This window comes from Sphaeramia orbicularis, chromosome 6, assembly GCF_902148855.1.
Source record: "Sphaeramia orbicularis chromosome 6, fSphaOr1.1, whole genome shotgun sequence".
Taxonomy (NCBI): Eukaryota; Metazoa; Chordata; class Actinopteri; order Kurtiformes; family Apogonidae; genus Sphaeramia; species Sphaeramia orbicularis.
This window is the reverse complement of record NC_043962.1, coordinates 4,083,147-4,102,148: the sequence shown is the minus strand read 5'-3', so window position 1 is coordinate 4,102,148 and position 19,002 is coordinate 4,083,147. Positions and strand designations below refer to the sequence as shown.

Below are 19,002 nucleotides of genomic sequence, written 5' to 3'. Positions count from 1 at the left end.
GTGAAGCTACAACACTGTGAATGCAGTAGATTATTTGAATGATTGCTTGAAATTGAGGACAAATAATAATAATAAAAAAATTAGATTTGGGCCTCTCATCCACATGGAAACAGTTTTTCTGGTCACTAAAAACCTTCCAAAGTGAAGATTTTACAGTGTCTGTGTGGACAGGGAAAACAAAGAGATTAGAAAACAATGATGTCACAACCCGATTCATACATGTCTATTGTTGTTTTGTGTAATGAACCTACCCCTGAAACACCAGATGTAGGTCATATATATACAGTATGTGTATATGTCAGTGTAGGACCTGCTGTAGAGCATGGACAAAATGGACACATGCACCAGTGTGGTGGTGGAATCTGTTGGACAGGGGTGACAAACATTAGCAAATGGCCCCCCAAATGGTCCAATCTGGCCCGCAAGATGAATTTGAGCAAAAAATGACAATGTTAAACATCAAGTGTGTCGAACTTGTTTTAGGTCAGGGGCCCAGTTTGATCTCAAGTAAAATATTTGCATAATTATTTATAAATAATGACAACTTCACATTTTCTCCTTAGTTTAATGCAAAAATAGTCAAATTACATTATGAAAATATTTGTTTTTCACAACAAAAAAAACCCCCTCAAATTTCTCAACAAAATTCAGTCCAATTTTAACAACATTCTGCTTGTCACTAAATGTTTTGTGCATTTGTAGATCCACTGATCTGTAAGTTGTGTAAATAATAAGCTGAGACATAATATTGTTGAAATTGCGCTGACGTGGTCGTTCAGGCTGTTAACATTTCCATAATGTAATTGAACTTGTTTTCCACTCTAAAACAGTAATTATTTATTGGTTATTATGCCTATTATTTTACTGGTCCAGGCCACTTGAGATCAAATTGGGCTATATGTGGAACCTGAACTAAAATGAGTTCAACAGCCCTGCGGTAGGAAATGCAGAATACACTTCAGCAACACAAACCACAGTTTTATCTGACTGAAGCCTCTGCATCTGCTATCTTCTGTATTATCTGAAGGTCCACAGTTTGAAGTCCAACTAGGGCTATTTTTGGTCTGAGAGTTTGCAGCGGTTTGTTGTCGTTATTGGATTCTAGTGTGGGCTGAAATTCTTTGTAAAACACAGACATTTTTTTTTTCTAAAATTGAGAGGGGAAAAACACATTTAGAAAAAAAATATCCCTATTGGTGTGGACAGGGCAATAGAAGGTGGAAATTGTCTGAATAGAGAGGGTTCTGTTTGGAACCGTCACACCACTGAAGGGTAGAACCTTTCACAGATGGTTCTAGATCAGTGGTTCTTAACCTTGTTGGAGGTACTGAACCCCACCAGTTTCATATGCGCATTCACCAAACCCTTCTTTTTTAAAAAAATAAAATGATTTTTTTCAAATTCAAGACACGGGTATATGTTTTACTGGTGCACAAAATGAACCGTGTATTAACATCACTGTGTTCAAAGAACAAAACCAATACAGTGCATGAACTCACAACAAATTACATACCTTTTCACAAAGACATGACCTTTTTTAATACTACCACACTGAAATGGTTTTAATTTTTAACCTTATGTATTCCAATAATGAACTTATTGTATTTATGCTATTTATCATTTTTAACATTTTAACACACACCCATCACCCAATTTCCATCAGGCTACAATAATAATGTATGTTTACTGCAAATCAGTGTGACTTCTGCTGATGCCTTTGACAGACCAGTGCAGAAATGCGTGGCTTCACCTTGGCAAGTGCCACTCTCTTTCTCCATCCGCGACGGTGCGTTGGTCATCACATGATTGTAACTGACCAGTGCGGTGATCGAAAATGTAAACAAACGCTACACATGGCTGCTTCCGTGGTTAACAGGAAGTAGCAAAAGTCATAACAACGATGTGGAAAATAATTCATCGTTGGACGAGTGGAAGAAATTATAAACACTTCCGGATGTGTTGTAGTGCTATAAGCAACAACAATACACCGCGTATATTGGATGTCAATCAGAGAAAGAGTCTCCAAAGCTGTTTGTTTACATACACGGACCTAGCCCAACACACACACACCTGACTAATGAGTCGAGTGTGTGTCTTGACCTCCGCCGAACCCCTGAGACTGACTCACCGAACCCCTAGGGTTCGATCGAACCCAGGTTAAGAACCATTGTTCTAGATAGAACTGTTTTGTAGGTCTTACATCTACCCTTTGCTCAAGTAAAATAAGAAAAGAGAATATAAAATGTAACAAAAAGTAAAATAAGAATAGAACTAAAAGTAGAGTAAAATAAAAGCAGACAAAATATGAAATGATCCAATATTAACAGTATTTATGTCTAGAAAAGTCTATGAAAGAATTCTCCCAAGTCAGTAAAAAAATGCTCATTGACACATTTAACATCTGACCTTGCACAAAATAAAAGCATTTTAACCCTTTAGCCCCTGACATATCTGTGGTGAGCGTTCTGTGTGTATGATTTATTTTAAATATTCCTAAAAATTTCAAAACATGCTGATAGAATATTCCTTGTTCTTTCCATAGACATCTGAGCAGTGAGTGAGACCAACTTGCTATAAAAATAGACAGTTTTGGCTGTTTTTTTTTTTAAACACCGTTTTCCTTGTCGTTTTCTGTTTGTATTGTTGTTTGCAGTGTTACTGTGATTTTCCTTTTTATTTTTATTCTTTGGTTTTGACTGTGTAATTGCTTTTTGGAGTTCAACCAGGTGACTGATTTAGACAAAAAGAGCCCCAAAACAAAAACTACTGGGTCAAAATTCAAATACTTGAGACTTGAATAAGTATTACATTGTTATTGCAAGAACAGAGAATTTAGCACAGACTGCAGAGGATTATTGCATGACTTATTGCACATAATTGACATTATACAGGGTTATTGCACATCATTGGAAGTGAAAGTGTAGTAACTCACATGGTTGAACTGTGTTAGAATAGAGAAGATCTCAGACTAGATGAACCATATGTCAGTCAAGTGTCAAACACCATCAGGAGGATAAATGGTAGGACCAACATCAATGTATTCAACCCCCCTGCTTTATAAAATATTCCACCAGTAACAAATAAGGGAAAAGTTGAAGAACCATATATGGTTGTAGTTTGTACCTGTATTTCTAAGAGTGAGCTGGAGAGAGAGAAAGAGAAAAAAAGGAGGAGGAGAAAGGGAGAAATTGGAGAGAAAGAGCAGAGGTGGAAATAGAGGAAGTCTGTGGCGGTCTACCTTGATTTCTCTGGGGTCCCTTCACACACATGCAGGCTGCACAAATATGCTCCAACACATTTTTCTTGTCCCAACTGGGGAGGTGTGAAGAAAATCTCTTCCTTCCTTGCAACCCAACACACAGACTCAGAGTAGTTGTATTAAGATGAGCTCTGATATCAGGTGAAGCCTGTTGGCCTTCTCTGTGTTTATGAGGGGCCAATGGGATGTTGTAGAGATATAAATCTGCTCATACTGTCAGCTCCTTCAACTTAAACCATAAAGTCAGACTATCTAGGCTTGGTTTTAGCAATAAGCTTAAGCTAAGATTGGGGCTACAGCTGCAAAATAGTTTTGGTTTTTTTTGCTTTATGTCAACCAATACATTTTATAAAGGTTGATACTGTTATGGTAATTTGGAATAGATTAACCCTTTAAAGATCCAAACAGCCACTGCCAACCAAAAGAAAATCTAAAATGTTTAATAACTTATTCTATTCTATTGATCCATGTAAATAATTGGTGTAAAATGCAGTTTTTCATCATTTCACAGCCACATGTTTTATTCACAATGAACATAGAAAATATGTTTAAACTGAGAAAACGGAGGAAAAATGAGGATTCAAAAGGACAAAAGGGATGTAAAATGAAGATAAAATTTACCAAAAAAAAACCCCTCGAAATGTGGTATAAAAGTGAACAAACACTTCTAAAATGAGGAGAAAATGAACAATATACATACTGGGGTTGGACAAAATAATGGAAACACCTTCTATGATGCCACAATGTTATGTGTTTCCATTATTTTGTCCAACCCCTGTAGTTCGTTGTTTCGTAACATCCAGAACCTGTGTTTAGTCTTTAACCCTCAAAAACCAAAACCATCTACTGATGTAAATTGTCTAATACCTGTTGATCCACTAATCCTATCAAACCATGCAATTAATTGGTGTAAAATACAGTTTGTCATCTTTTCATGGTCAAAACATATGACCCATTTGGACGTTCAGAGTCTTCGTAGTGAACGTGGAAACACTGTCATCTTCTGCAACATTGATTCACCAGTAAAACCCATGGAGTTGGATCAATGACAGTGGATGGACACACTTGGGTTTATGTTCAGTTAAACATATCTTTGCTGAAAATGTCACTTTTCTTCAGTTTTGTCTGTTTGTGATATAATAACCCTTTATGAACATCTACATGATCAGTAAATTTATATATAGGAAAATACTTGATTTTCACATACCTGACATAAAAGTAGCACTGGGTCTTTATGGGTTAATCATCAAATATCACCCACTTAAAAGAAATTCAATATTTTCTGAAGGGAATAACAATAGAAATCTTAATTCATATCTCAGTCAAAGCATTAAATATACCAATAAACCTGGATCTCAATATCAAACTAAAGCCTGTGAAAATAAATGAATAGAAAATCAAGTTTTTGCAGATTATAGATGCATTTTTGTTTTCTAAAATATTACTTTCCCTCAGTTTCATTAACCCTTGTTGAGAAGTAAACTTCAGTGTTTTCTGCCTGTTCTGATAGTTTACTGACGTTTGTTTCGCACATTTAAGCGAAGATCAACTTTGTCAACAAATTAATTCAGCATCTTTGCAGCTCTTTCAGTCATTGTAACGCCCCCTAAACCTACAGAGACGCAATGTGAAAGGGAAAGGGGTGCACTGGTGCATTGTGGGTGCTTTAGCAGCTTCTTTTGTGACCCTGGTCTCTTGTCGCTCCTCCCCCCTTAGTTGAGGCAAATAGCTTTGTAAGGACACTCACTGACACCCGGTTGTTATGTCACCATCAGTCATAGTTGTTTTTTTGTTTGTTTTTTTTTAATTTGCAAAAGCTGAATTTCTGTACCTTAAGCTATAGTGTGTAATTTAATAATTGACTTCACTTGGTCATCCAGAGCTCTGAGTAACTTCTGCTTCAGACTTAGATTGTAAAGTTAATTAGATAGGAGTCCATAGTTTATGCAACTCAGAGAGAGCTGAGCTGCAGAACAATAATGATGAATATCATAACACAATTTTAAATTACAATAAAAATCACTGCAATTGACAGTTTCGTCTTGTCTTCACGGCTTTTTTTGTTTATATTGTCATCTACAGTTACAAAATGCTTCAGTTTGTTTTGATTTAATTTTCCTCTGTTGAAACTTGTTTTATCATTATAATTGTTTGAAATGTTCAACCTCTAGATTTCTGAAATAGCTGTCATGTTCTGACTCTGAATTGTCACATTTTTCTATTTAAGCTTCTCTATTCCACTTCACTTATCACACATTGACACTAAAGTCATAAACTGCACCTTAATATTTTGGAATCTTCCTCTAAATGAGAGTTGTCCAACTCATTTTAGTTCAGGTTCCACATTCAGCCCAATATATTTTCAAATGGATAATCGAATAATAATCTATAAATAATGCCAACTCCAAACTTTTCTCTGTTTTAAAGTGAAAAAAGTTAAATTACATCATGAAAATGTTTACATCTACAAAATATCCTTCAAAATAATGTCAATAACATGAACAACCTGAAATTTCTTAAGAAATACAAGTGCAATTTTATCAATATTCTGCCTCAGTTTGTCATTTACATATGTAGCCTACTTTACAACTTGCAGATCACAGTAGATCTACAAATATACAAAACATTTAATAACAGATACAATATTATTTAAATTGCAGTTATTTGTCTTAAGACATTTCAGGTTGTTCATATTTGTTCAGGTCATTCAAATTTTTTGTGAAAGGATCGTTTGTAAATGTAAACGTGAACTGTGTTACCTCTTTTTATACTGTTACTGCTAATAACTACTCTTTTTAAAATTTACCACTGCAAATACTGTAAATAATACTCTTTTAGCTTGTCGTGTGACTTTGTAACTTGTTTCTTTGTTTTGTTTAGTTTCTAGTTAGTGTTTTTACCCTTGGCCCTCGCTGCAGGGTATTGTCATCAGTTTGTCGTCCATCCGTATGTGCAAAAACTTTGGCATGGACTGAAGGCCGACGGTTTTCAAGTGCGGGCACGTTATATTTTTTGCCAGTTCTGCTGCCTGTTGGCCAGGTCATCATTGTACATGAGAACTGGTTCTTCATTGACCTACCTAGTAAAATAAAGGTTAAGTAAAAAAAAGTTATATAAAAAAAAAGGAAATATTTTCATGCAACTTTACTTTTTTATACTACAACACAGAGAAAATTTGGAGTTGTCATTATTTAAAGGTTATAATGATAGTATTTTGCTGGTCTGACCCATTTGAAATTGAAATTTTCTGTATGTCTGAACCTGAATTAAAATGATTTTTACGTCCTTGATTGTTAATATTTTCAGTGTAATTTTTGCATATCACCAATTCATCCAACGGGCCACGCTGGACCCTGTAGCGGGCCTGTTTTGGCCCCTGGGCCGCATGTTTGACACCTCTGCTCTAAATCATAGTATCCATCGGCCAAAGTCCTATAAAAAGACAGAAAAGGCTGAGTTGCGGTCAGAGAAGCGTGCTTAGGTCCGTGCTGTCAGAGTGTGTGTCTTAATGCTCTGGGGATTCCAGTTGCCATGGCTGAGCCAAAACCACAGCGTAGCAGCTCTGCCACCCTGCCAGGCCCAAACCACAGCCTCCCCAGAGGCACCGTGGCAGCTGCTGTGACAGCTACTGCTGCAACACAGGGACGACAACGGCCTCTGGAATCTGAACCCTCACACACTCTGTTCAGCACTTACACATTTTTACTGCTGCGCTGTTTACAAATGGGTTTCCTTCAAAAGTTAACTAAGTACTAACCTTTTTCACATAGTGTAACATTCAAGCGAACAATAGACATTTTATACTTCTGTATGTTTTTAATTTTATTAACCCATAAAGACCCAAACAGCTTAAAGCATCTACTGATCTAAACAGTTTAATACCTGTTGATCCACTAATCCTATTTCTTCCCATGAGCTGTCACTAAACTGAAAAACAAACTACAAAAAAAACTACAAAAAGTAATAACTATGTTGTTTTTCCTGTTCAGTCACTTCCAATAATGTGCAATAGCTCTACAAAATGTGAACTATGTGCAATAAGTCATGCAGTTATCTTCTGTGCAGTAACAATGCAATATTTATTCAATATTTATCAAAATATAAATGTACTATTTTTGTATAGACTTAAGTTTATAGATATTTATACTGTTTTACAGGTAATACATACTGTTAATGCTGTTAATAAATATACACACTGTCCCACTGATAATAAAGTAAATATTGTTTCTGTTCAAATTTTGTGTCTATTTTTTTAAATTCTACTTAACTCTATTCTTATTTTTCTTTTGTAAAAGGTTATATTCTATTTTCTTATCTTATTTTTTAGTTTTTATAATTTTAGATTTGCTGTATTCTTATTTTCTGTAGTGCTGGTGTTTTATTAATATTGTTGCACTGACTGGAGTAGCACAATGGTATTCTGTTCTATTCTATTCTATTCATGTAAATAATTGGTGTAAAATGCAGTTTTTCATCTTTTTCATGGTCACATGTTTTATGTTTTATTCACAACAGAACATAGGAAACATGTTTAAACTGAGAAAACTGACCACTTTAACAAAAAATGAGGATTAAAAAGGATAAAATGCTTGTAAAATAAAGAAAAAAATTAACCAAAATTAAAGTATCATGGGAGCTAGGTAACAGCTGCAGAAACAGCCAGGTCCACCGGGGAAACTGCTGATAGAGAGACGCTGAAAAAATTAAAGTTTTTATCATTTGTGAACCAGGACCATTATGAGATTGGGAATCACATTGATATTGCATGTGTACTGTTTCAGAAATATCATGTAAATGTTCTTGTGTGTCCAGGCTCACCACTTCTCCTTTTTGCCAACCGGCGAGATGTTCGATTGGTGGATGCAGAGGGCGTTCGAGCCGAGTCGGCCATCGTTGTCAGTGACCTAGAGGACGCGGCGGCCGTGGACTTCCTGTACTCTGAAGGCCTCATATTCTGGACAGACGTCAGCGAAGAGGCCATCAAACAGACGCACTGGAACCAGTCCTCCAACTGTAAGACCGCCTGATGTTTTTTGATACTCGTGTTTTGGAACAGTTTTGTAATCTCACAGTTAGTTTAATCCTTTAAGGACGTCTCTACATTTGTACATTACCATAACTTCTGAACTGTTTGCACTGTTTAGAAAATTCAAATGGTATCTGAAAGCTGGTATTAGGTTCTTTCTATTGGTCTATAAAACATTAGGGTAGAAGTCTGCATTGGCTGAGGGGGAGGGGTGGAAGTGGGTGGAGCAGAGAGCAGCAGTGTGCAGTCGGTGAGAGAGAGGTGGGAGATTTTTAGTGGTTTTAGCAGCGTTTTTTAGTGGGGTTTTAGTCATGAATTCTTGTACATAATTGTATATAATAGTGATAGTGCTGTTTTAGAGTGTTCTGTGATTGTGTTTTGTCATGTTTCTTTGGAGTCTAGACCTTTTTTTTTTTTTGCCTTTTTTCTATTTTTAGCGATATTTTTCTGTTTTGTGTAGTTCATTGATAGTTGTATTTTATGTAGTTTGGTTTTCTTAATTTTTTCATTATTTTATTCAATTTTTCTTTGGCTTTGTTCATCTTTTCATTAGGTTTCCTCAATTTTTGTTTATTTTCTGACACAACATAAAGAATTCTAGGCTGGCTGTTACAATATTAGTCTATAAAGGGGTAAAATTTATGAACAAATATTCACTAATCTATGTATTTGTTGAATAAAGATGGATTGATCATGTTTGTTTCCTCTCTGACTGTAGCCCTTAAAGAAGCACTGGGAACCGGTCAGGCTGTGGTCGTCGCAGGCCTGGATAGTCCTGATGGCCTGGCCTGTGATTGGTTGGGTAAAAAGCTGTACTGGACTGACTCAGAAACCAATCGAATTGAAGTGGCAAACCTGGACGGCACTTCCAGGAAGGTCCTGTTTTGGATGGATTTGGACCAGCCCAGGGCCATCGCACTCAACCCAGCTCAGCGGTAAATGAACACACACCACACACCCACACACAGTGAGGCGCTAAACTGATGCAAAATTCGGAAAACAGCTGAAAAGGGAAATAACTAGTAGTATCATGGTGTGTTTGTGTCATTTACATGGATATAAATTATGGAATATCTTCACATTCAGTGTGAAACTGAGTCTTGTTGTAAAAACAGTCTGTTTCACAAAGGACTTAAATGTGATTGTGCTAAATTAAAGCCTTAATTCTTATTACAGTTGATAATTCACCTTTAAATCTGTCACTCAAAGGCCTTAAAAATTACTATATTTTCTTTGCAAATCTTTGTAGAGAATTATTCAAATGAGTAATTAATGTTTATCATTTTATCCTAATGGAGATGGGAATGGGTGGAGAGGTCCATGGGTGGAGGGGTCTATGGCTGGAAGGGTTCACGGGTGGAAGGGTCCCTGGGTGGAGGAGTCCCTGGGTTAGGGGGGTTCATGGGTGGAGGGGTTCATGGGTGGAAGGGTCTCTGGGTGGAGGGGTTCAGGCATGAGCTTTAGCAGCTTTGTCAGTAACACAGTTGTTATTCATGGCCAAATGTAACGTTAGTAGATATGAACATGGTTCTGTCTGGTTCAACACAATAACTATGAGAATGAAACAGTAGTTAAATACATATGAAATAATAGAAAGTGGATGTTCTGTGGAGATAAAGAGCAACACTGGGAGATACAGAGTTAAGAGAAATCCTACTCTTCAGTTTATTCTCAGTGGTCTGAACCTGCTTTTTGTTTCCACGCCGTTTGTTGGATCAGAACCAAAGATGATAGATTTACTGCTGAGGAGAGTCGCTCCTTCTAGGTTTGTGTGCAACAGGAAAGAGCATATCTGATCTTCGCCTTAAATGGTATTAACTGCTAACTGTGAATGTTAATACACAGTAGAATACATCAGGTTTTACTTTAGCTGAGAGTTTATACAGATATTTTGCAGCCTAACATCTAAACAAAGTGTTCATATTAACACTGAAACATGCACATTTACGGACCATGTAGTGTCGTTATTAGTCATAAGTCATGGACTCTGAGAAAGAGACACAAGAATTTAGACACAGTTACTCATTTACCACATTCATTTGTGTAGTGTTACTGACTAAACAACTGATTCAAAGTTTTTAACCTGATTTGTTGGTTTGGATGATTGTAGGGATAGCTCTAATAATATATACTGAAGATTTTATCAAGTCATTTTTATTTTCATGTTTGAAAGCTTTAAGTGTAGTTTTTGGACTGTTTCAGTGTTTTCTGGCATATTGTTGTGTATTATAGTGTATTCTGGCTGTTTTGTGTATATTTTCATGCATTTTAGTGTATTTTTTATGCATCTTGGCTTATTTTTTGGTGTACTTTTTTTAAAAAGCATTTTAGTGTATTTTTTTTATATTTCAGTGTATTCTGGCATGTTGTGTATTTTATTATATTCTAGCACATTTTTTTGTATATTTTAATGCATTTTAGTGTATTTTTTTGCACATTTTGGCTTTTTTTTTGGGTACATTTTCATGCATTTTAGCGTATTCTTTGCGCATGTTTTTTAATGTATTTTTTGCGCATATTTTTTGGTGTATTTTTTTAAGCATTGTAGTGTATTTTTTGGAATATTTTAGTGTATTCTGGCATATTGTTGCGTGTTCTAGCACATTTTTTTGGATACTTTCATGCATTTTAGTGTATTTTTGTGCATCTTGGCATATTTGTGTGTATTTTATTGTATTTTTTTTTTTTACATTTTAGTGTATTTTGGCATTTTTTTGGTATATTTTAGTTTATTGTTCATCTTAGCATGTTTTTTGTGTATTTTATTGGTTTGTTTTGTTTAGTATTTTAGTGTATACAGATTAAAAATTTGTTGGTTTGGATGATTGTAGAGATAGATACAGTAATATATGCTGAAGATTTTATCAAGACATTTTTATTTTCATGTTTGAAAGCGATGGGAAATGTGAAAACAGAATTGGAATTATATGGTCTGTAGCAGAGTGGTCACTATACAATAATAATAATAATAGTGATTAAAATAAGCAATAAGAAAAATGAATTAATAACGACAATAAACAACATTGCACAATGTAAACTGCACAAATTATATGACTTTTTATATCTTTATTGGAAAATCTTAACTTTTCTTGTGAGGGATCCCTAGAACCCTACCTGAACAGTGAAGTCTTCCAGAAACAGAGGGAAAACTCTAGAATTCAGAATTTAAGCCCTGCAAAAACAGAAGGAAAACCCTGGCTCAAGTGTCCAGTTGTGTTCATTGCAGTTGACTGGTGGATTGTGGGTAAAAGACTCCGCCCTCAGTCTAGTCTCTCTTTTCGATTCCTGCTCTGTAATTGTCATATGTACGTTACTGGTCAGCAGAATGCCTTCCATTCTGAAACTTTATAGAGATGTTTGCATGTCTCTCCCCCACATACATTTAGCATTTTTACCAATAAGTGCTGGTTGTGTGACAGGCTGATTCATTACTCCTCATTTACCAGTAAATCTGATTTATATAAAACAAACTTCTTATACAGTTTATTCCTGGTTTTGCATCCAGGCAGAGGATTTTTGCCTAAAGAGGTTAACCCTTAGATGCATAAGTGGATCAAAATGACCCAGTGAGGGTGTTTTCCTGCAGTATCTTTGTAATGAAAAGTTATTTCCTATTCTAGGTATTCTTAAAAAAACATGCTATTGACATAATGCAATTTATATTTTTAATTTACCTTTTCTAGATTTTATGTAATTGTAGTTTTTCTATTCCTACCCCAAGCTTCCATAGGTGGATCAAAATGACTCTCATTCATTTGCAGTGGAATTGCATCTGAACCTTTGATTCATTCAACAGCAAAACCAAAGGACTCACTCACTAAATGGGTGATAACATTGTTCTATTGCTGTTATATACTCGTACATCTAAGGGTTAAATATGTTTAAAGCCATCAACAAGGATGAGTTAAAACATCACAGATCTTTGCCAGTTAAATAAAATCCATATTCATATTGTGAAAGGTATTAAATGTAGACATTATGTAGAAAAATTACATGACAGATGAGTACAGTTCTGTACAAGTTGCATTGTCCACTTTTGTCTCATTGATGGCAAAACCCATTTTATTGTCTTTTTCTTCGTATTTACAGAACCGCGTACAGTATGACATTTACTTTTGGACTTGTCGATAATAAAGAAAATAAAGTATCTGCATGTTGTTTGTGACTTTAGTATTAAACTATTAAAAATGCTGCTGTAACATGACAGTAAATATGATTGCAGATATACTTTGTGACCTGATTGTAAACAATTTGATAAGATTTTCTTTGGAATATGTAAATTATATCTATGTAGAATGAATTGGATGTGACTGGATATAGATGCTGTTTTTTCACTGAACTTGACATTGTTTATTTGATTAGAATTGTTCAACCTTTGCTTTTCACATTACATAGAACCACAGGCATGAATGATTACTTGCATATATTGTGCTTTTTTTGCTTCTGCACATTAGTCACTCTGCTGTGTGTTCCATCGTGTATTTATTATCTGACTGAATTTGTCCTGATTGTGTTTGTTTTCAGCTACATGTACTGGACAGACTGGGGTGAGGAGCCCAGGATAGAACGCGCAGGGATGGACGGCAGCAACAGGTACCGTAACAGAAGGAAGAACACCTCCCATATTTTAATATGTGGGTCAGTGACAATATTATTGTGTTTGCATTGCAGTTCATCATGTTTAATAGCTGATAACTCCAGAATGGCTTTTGGTACAGAATTAAACTTGGACTCCAAGATAATATGAAGACATTTTGGTGTCCAGTATCTCAGGAACATTCTGAAGGACTTTTTGCCTAATTTGACGCCAACATTCACTTTGCTTCATGGTTAAACTGACTAGAATTTGGTGGCCAATATGTAATATGATGGAATATTTCTGCATCACATCTCTGATCCAAGTATGGATTTCCCAAATGAGGTGTAAAGATTCAGCACCTTGTTCTGTCTCAGGGGTGTCAAACATACGGCCTGTGGGTCAAAAGCGGCCCGCCAAAGAGTACAGTCCGGCCTGAGATTAATTTGCAAAGTGTAAAAATTGCACTGAAGACATTAACAGTGAACTGTGTTGAACTTATTTTAGTTCAGGGGCCACATGCAGCCCAGTGTGAAATAATAATAACATAACAACCTGTAAATAACTCCAAATTTTCTTTTCAGTTTGATGTGAAAAAAGTCAAATTATATGATGAAAATATTTCTATGTACAAATTATTCTTTCACAATAAAATGTGAATAACCTGAACAAATATGAACAAACTGAAATGTCTTAAGAAAAATAAGTGCAATTTCACCAATATTCTGCCTGTTATTAAATGTTTTGTGTATTTGGAGATCCACTGTGATCTGTAAGTTGTGTTAATAATAAGCTTTGACATTATACTGTTGAAATTTCACTTATTTTTCTAAAGAAATTTCAGATTGTATGTGGTTGTTCAGGTTATTCAGATTTTTTCATACTGAAACAGAAAAGAGAAGTTTTGGATTGTTATTTATAGGTTATGTTGTTATTTTTCTGGTTCAACCCACGAACGATAGATAGATAGATAGATAGATAGATAGATAGATAGATAGATAGATAGATAGATAGATAGATAGATAGATAGAATTATTATAATATACAATAATAAACATCAAATTGTGCTGTATGTGACCCCTGAACTAAAATGACTTTGACACCTCTGTTCTGTCTCTTCCAGACTCAGATGGTCTGAAATGGTGTCAAACATGGTCTGGTCCCTGTACTCTCTTCATTAATGTTCCTCTGTCCCCAACAGGAAAGTCATCGTGGCTGTGGACATCTACTGGCCCAACGGTCTGACCATTGACCTGGTGGAGCAGAAGTTGTACTGGGCTGATGCCAAGCTCAGCTTCATCCACAGAGCTAACCTGGATGGAACTGCACGGTATGAACCACTCTTTCAGACATAGACCTGGAAGTTGATGTGTTGGAAACAGAAAAAATGAGCAAGAGTATGAATCTGTGCAACAACTGTGATGTCCAAATGACTAGGTCAGAACACCTGCAGATCTTGTTGTTCATTCCCAGTGTAAAGTGGTTCAAACCAACCAAAAGTATCTGAAGAACAACAACCAGATCTCAACCAGTCCAGCATCTGTGGAAGCAGAACATTATTACCACCTGTCTAATATCGTATAGGTTCCCCTTTTTCCACAAAAACAGCTCTGACCCGAGGCCTAGACTCCACCAGACCTCTGCAGGTGTGTGTGGTATCTAGACCAAGATGTCATAGCAGATCCCTGAAGTCCTAGAAGTAGACAGGTGGACCTCCATGGACTGGACTTATATGTTCACCACCCCCCACAGTTGAACAATGGGCACCAAAATGAACAAACATGAACAGTACTGACCAAACTAACCAGAAAAAAGAAAAAATACTGACCAAACTAATAACAAAATGTTTAAAATGAATGCAAAAGAATGTGCTTGTCAGCAAAATGAACTCAATGGTTAACGCAATTAACAAAATAGAAAAAAAAAAAAACTAAATATACAACAACACTCACAAAAAACAAATGATAGTAAACAAAATAAATATATTTTATTGTTTTATTGTATTATTATATATATATTGTCAACACACTGAACAAGATCAACAAAAAAAGAAGACAATTGTAATTAAAATGAAAAGTTGGCTAAGAACAAAGAAAATGTATGTCCATGAATGTGACTCATTGTGAGATGTGGACGTCCTTTATTAGTCCATTTATGGTCAGCACCAACCACTGCAGACCAGGAACACCAACACCTGCAGTTGGAGATGCTCTGACATGCTCGTCACCGTTACAATACGGATCAAAGTCACTCAGTTCCTTACGTTGCCTATTTTGCTACTTCCAACACTTCAGCTTCAATTACCAAATGTTCACCCAGTGTCTGATATATCCAACCTAGTGAAAGGAGCCATTGGAATGAAATAATCAATACTATTACCATTTCTCTTATCAGTGGACATCGTGTTAGTCTCAGATAAAACACTATAACTGTATCAATGGCTCAGTTTTTGTAATTAAAATAAATGTTCTGACATAATTACACTTACTTTACTTTCTTCATTAACATGTGAATTTAATGTAGTCAGTGAAACTCCAGCAGCCATATCTGGTACAGAACTTTGGAAACTGTTGAGCAACTCCATCTTGAGACTTTACAGATCAGCAGAAACTTCTTTGCATTTTCACCCTTGTTCAGCTTCTTTCTAACACAGAATGGGAGGAGGGGAAGAGAAAAATAGTTGTACAGACAGAATGAAAGAAAAATAGAGATGGAGAAAGTATGAGCGAGTTGTCCAACACAAACAGAGCTGTGGTATGGAGGCCCCAGTCAAAACACACTCCCACTGCATCTCACAGCTCAATCCTTACCTCGGTTCACTCTATTATCCCGCTCTCCCAAACCTATCATTCCCTCTCTTTATCCATCCAGCCCTCCAACATCAGTCTTTTTTTTTATTCCTCCCATCAGGGAAATTTCCACCATGGTTCTACTAGTGTTGTGTAATTAGTTTTTAAAGTTGAGTTCATACTTTAGGTTCAGTTTTAATGAAGTTATTCTTTCAATATTCGTTTTACTGTTGTAGAATGAGACTCAAAAATGTCCCCAAAAGTATTGTTTTACCATATTGCGTCAGTGTGGGAGGACTTAATTTCAGGCCTGTATTTCAAGGAGGCTTGTATTAGATTCAGGGCTTTGTTTGGAATTTCCTTTTCCAGTTGTAATGTTAAATAAAAGCCTTCGCCCCAGAACCCCAGATATATTACTTAACAGAACTGCTGTTGTGTAATTGTTGTGTTCCTGTAGTGATTGTAAGTTTCTGCAGTGAAATCAGACAATAACGCTACACATAAGTGATGTAGAAAGAACAAAGTGTTGAAAATGGCTGAAATCTATTTTTAATGGGTTTTAATTAAACTTGTAACATTAGAACAAACACCAGAAATTTTGACTTTTATTTGATGGTGTCTACCTCATCTTCTGGCTACTATCAGGGACCTAGCTTGTAATTGAGCCCCAGTTTTTATTTCGAGGAATACAAGTAGTAGTAGGTAATCTCAAATGTGACATGAAACTAGTACAGCTAGAAATTTGAATGATACATTTCATATCCACCCAAAATACTCATGGTAATTCTGAAATATAATGACAAACATGAAAACTAAACATGTTTTTGTTATAATTATTTTGTAGTTGAGTTTTGCAAACACACAACACTGTTTTAGATCGTTACTATTTTATTTTTCCATACCTTGTTTTCTTTATTTCTTCTACTTTAGTGATAACATTGGTTTCCACATAAGTTTAATTCAAGTACAAAAATAGAAATGTATATTATATTTCTCCACCAGTATCATAAATGACTCGCTTGACAACATATTTGTTTTGATGCTACAGTTCAGTAGAAAACCAATGATAATAATAAGAAAGTGGACCCGGGATGGCGCCTTGTGGAACACTTTAAGATAAGATAACATTTAGATTGATACCAAATTAAAAGAAAGGTATCTTAGTAATATTTTTGGCCTTTATGTTTTAGCCAGACGAACATCAGCACACCATGTCATTGATTCCTGCATGGTTGTCTTCTGAAAGACCTTAATGTTTCATGATTTGATTATGGTAATGAAGAATGTCATTCATCTGTATGTAGTCTACAATTATAAACACAATGCTATGTTCAATAGTATCCCCTAAGATACATCAGAGAAGCTTCTAGAACCTGAGGCTTACCCAAACTTGGTAAAACACTCTGCTAATACGCCAAATCGTTTATTTCTTGGCCCGCTTCCAGTCTTAAAGATAAAAACATGTGTATTTCACACCCAGTCTTGAAGGTGAAACCACATAAACTTTGCCCCCAGTCTTAGAAGTAAAACACAAAAAGTCCCACCTGGTATTAAAGGTAAAAACACATATGTTGCATGCGATTTTAATGGTTGAGACTGTGTGACAAACATAAACCAGTTTAGTTTGTGTATTCTTATCAGAAATGACAAATCCTACCCACAGGGCATTATTAAATGAAGGTGATAATAGTCACAGTTGATTTAACACACAGAAATAAGAGCAAAGGCAATTATTTTCATTCACTTTTACTTGTGCAGAATAATGTACATGTTTCAGTACAATCAGTTCATTTGTTAGAGTATGTTGGAATAAAGTCCAAACCAAGTCTCAGAAACATGCTTATTTATGTTACCGCTTGAAGGAGCAAAACCTGAAACTGGATGAAATTTGGTAGATGGAGAAAGACGCATATCAGCTGAGAAGGAGGCTTTAACGTCACGTTCCTGACAGGATGAATTAGGATATAATTTGCCTGTTTGCAGTTTAATTAGCACACAAGCGCATACAAAAACCCAGCAGAGCTTTGAAATATGGACGTGGTTAAATTTGTTCTTTCTTTTTTCCACCTTAACCACTGCTGGCAGTTGTCTGCTTTTACAACACACACACACACACACACACACACACACACACACACACACACACACACACACACACACACACACACACAAAGAGGACTCAGAATTATGATTGATGAAAACCAGTTTCTGCTGTGTTGATATTCTAAATACAAGCCTCTTTGATCCTATGCCCAAGTGTGAGTTTCTTCTTTTTTTTCCTTTACGAGTGCATTTTCCTGTAAGTGATTATAAAGTGTTTTTTGGATAAGAGCCGCCCTCTCCTGAAGGACACACCTTATGTAGTTGTTGCTGAGGACAGAGAGAGCCCATGGCTGTTGGGTCCTGTGTACTATCGCTGCAGATCACAGGGGATTTATACCCCAGAGGGCAGGGCTTTATAGATATACCAAAAAGTCTGTCCATCCCATTTCTCGGGCACTATTTTTATTTATTTTTTTATTAATTTTTTACATTTTTGAAAATTTCTACTCAGAAAATTTGTCCATCCTTTTTCTTTGACATTATTTACCCAATTCATTTCAAATTTCACACACGTTCTTTACATTTGTCTCTCTCTCAATTTTTTTTTTTTTTTTTTTTACTATTTTTTGAAATGTTTTTAAAAAGACTGAAAATTAAGACTCAAAATCCCTGGGTAGGCAGGGCATCAGTAAGCAAGAGGGGCAAAGGGTTGTGCGACTGGACGGGAGTATTAGTAAGCACTGCCTACTTTGTCACTTGTTGGATATAGTTTGACATGGTGTTCATGGCCTCATGCAGAGAGGATGGATTACTTCTTGCCTTCTATCGCTCAATCAACTCACAGTTTTAGTCTCATGCATCTAAAATCAGATTAAAATACAGATTGTAATGTATTGAGTATTGTTAAAAAATGGACAGTTACTCAATGGTCTATATATAAATTCACTCCTTGTACAGTAGAGACCAGAGCTGTTTTGCTATAAACATGGTTAGAACGTGGTTAGTTTTAACATGGGGGGTGGGGGGATTGGAGATGGCCCAAAGTGAACCTTTGTGATTCTGCAGGATTCGCCACTTCAGCTTTCATTAGTGAAGTGAACCTCCTGAATTCACCTCTTACACCCCTGGCCATCCGTTGCAGTTTGGTCTGTGTTGCCATAGTAACACTACACAACAACACATGTTATACGTCCACGTAACCAGAAGAATGTCAGCTAAAAGCTCAACCAAACCAATTGTCTGAAAATGGAACACAATCCAAATAACAAGCACTTAAATGGACAAATATTTAAACCAAGTTAACAGTCTG

At 35.9% G+C, this 19,002-nt stretch overlaps 1 protein-coding gene across 2 annotated transcripts in view; it reads left to right on the top strand.

Moving 5' to 3' along the window:
- The window catches only part of lrp5 (low density lipoprotein receptor-related protein 5), a 63,925-nt gene that overhangs the window by 6,901 nt on the left and 38,022 nt on the right, over positions 1–19,002 (top strand). For both annotated transcript variants that reach the window (XM_030136814.1, XM_030136815.1), the window contains exons 2-5: positions 8,072–8,272; positions 9,004–9,220; positions 12,810–12,878; positions 14,063–14,191. In XM_030136814.1, the coding sequence (XP_029992674.1) occupies positions 8,072–8,272; positions 9,004–9,220; positions 12,810–12,878; positions 14,063–14,191 (616 nt within the window). The remainder of the gene's footprint in view (positions 1–8,071; positions 8,273–9,003; positions 9,221–12,809; positions 12,879–14,062; positions 14,192–19,002) is intronic.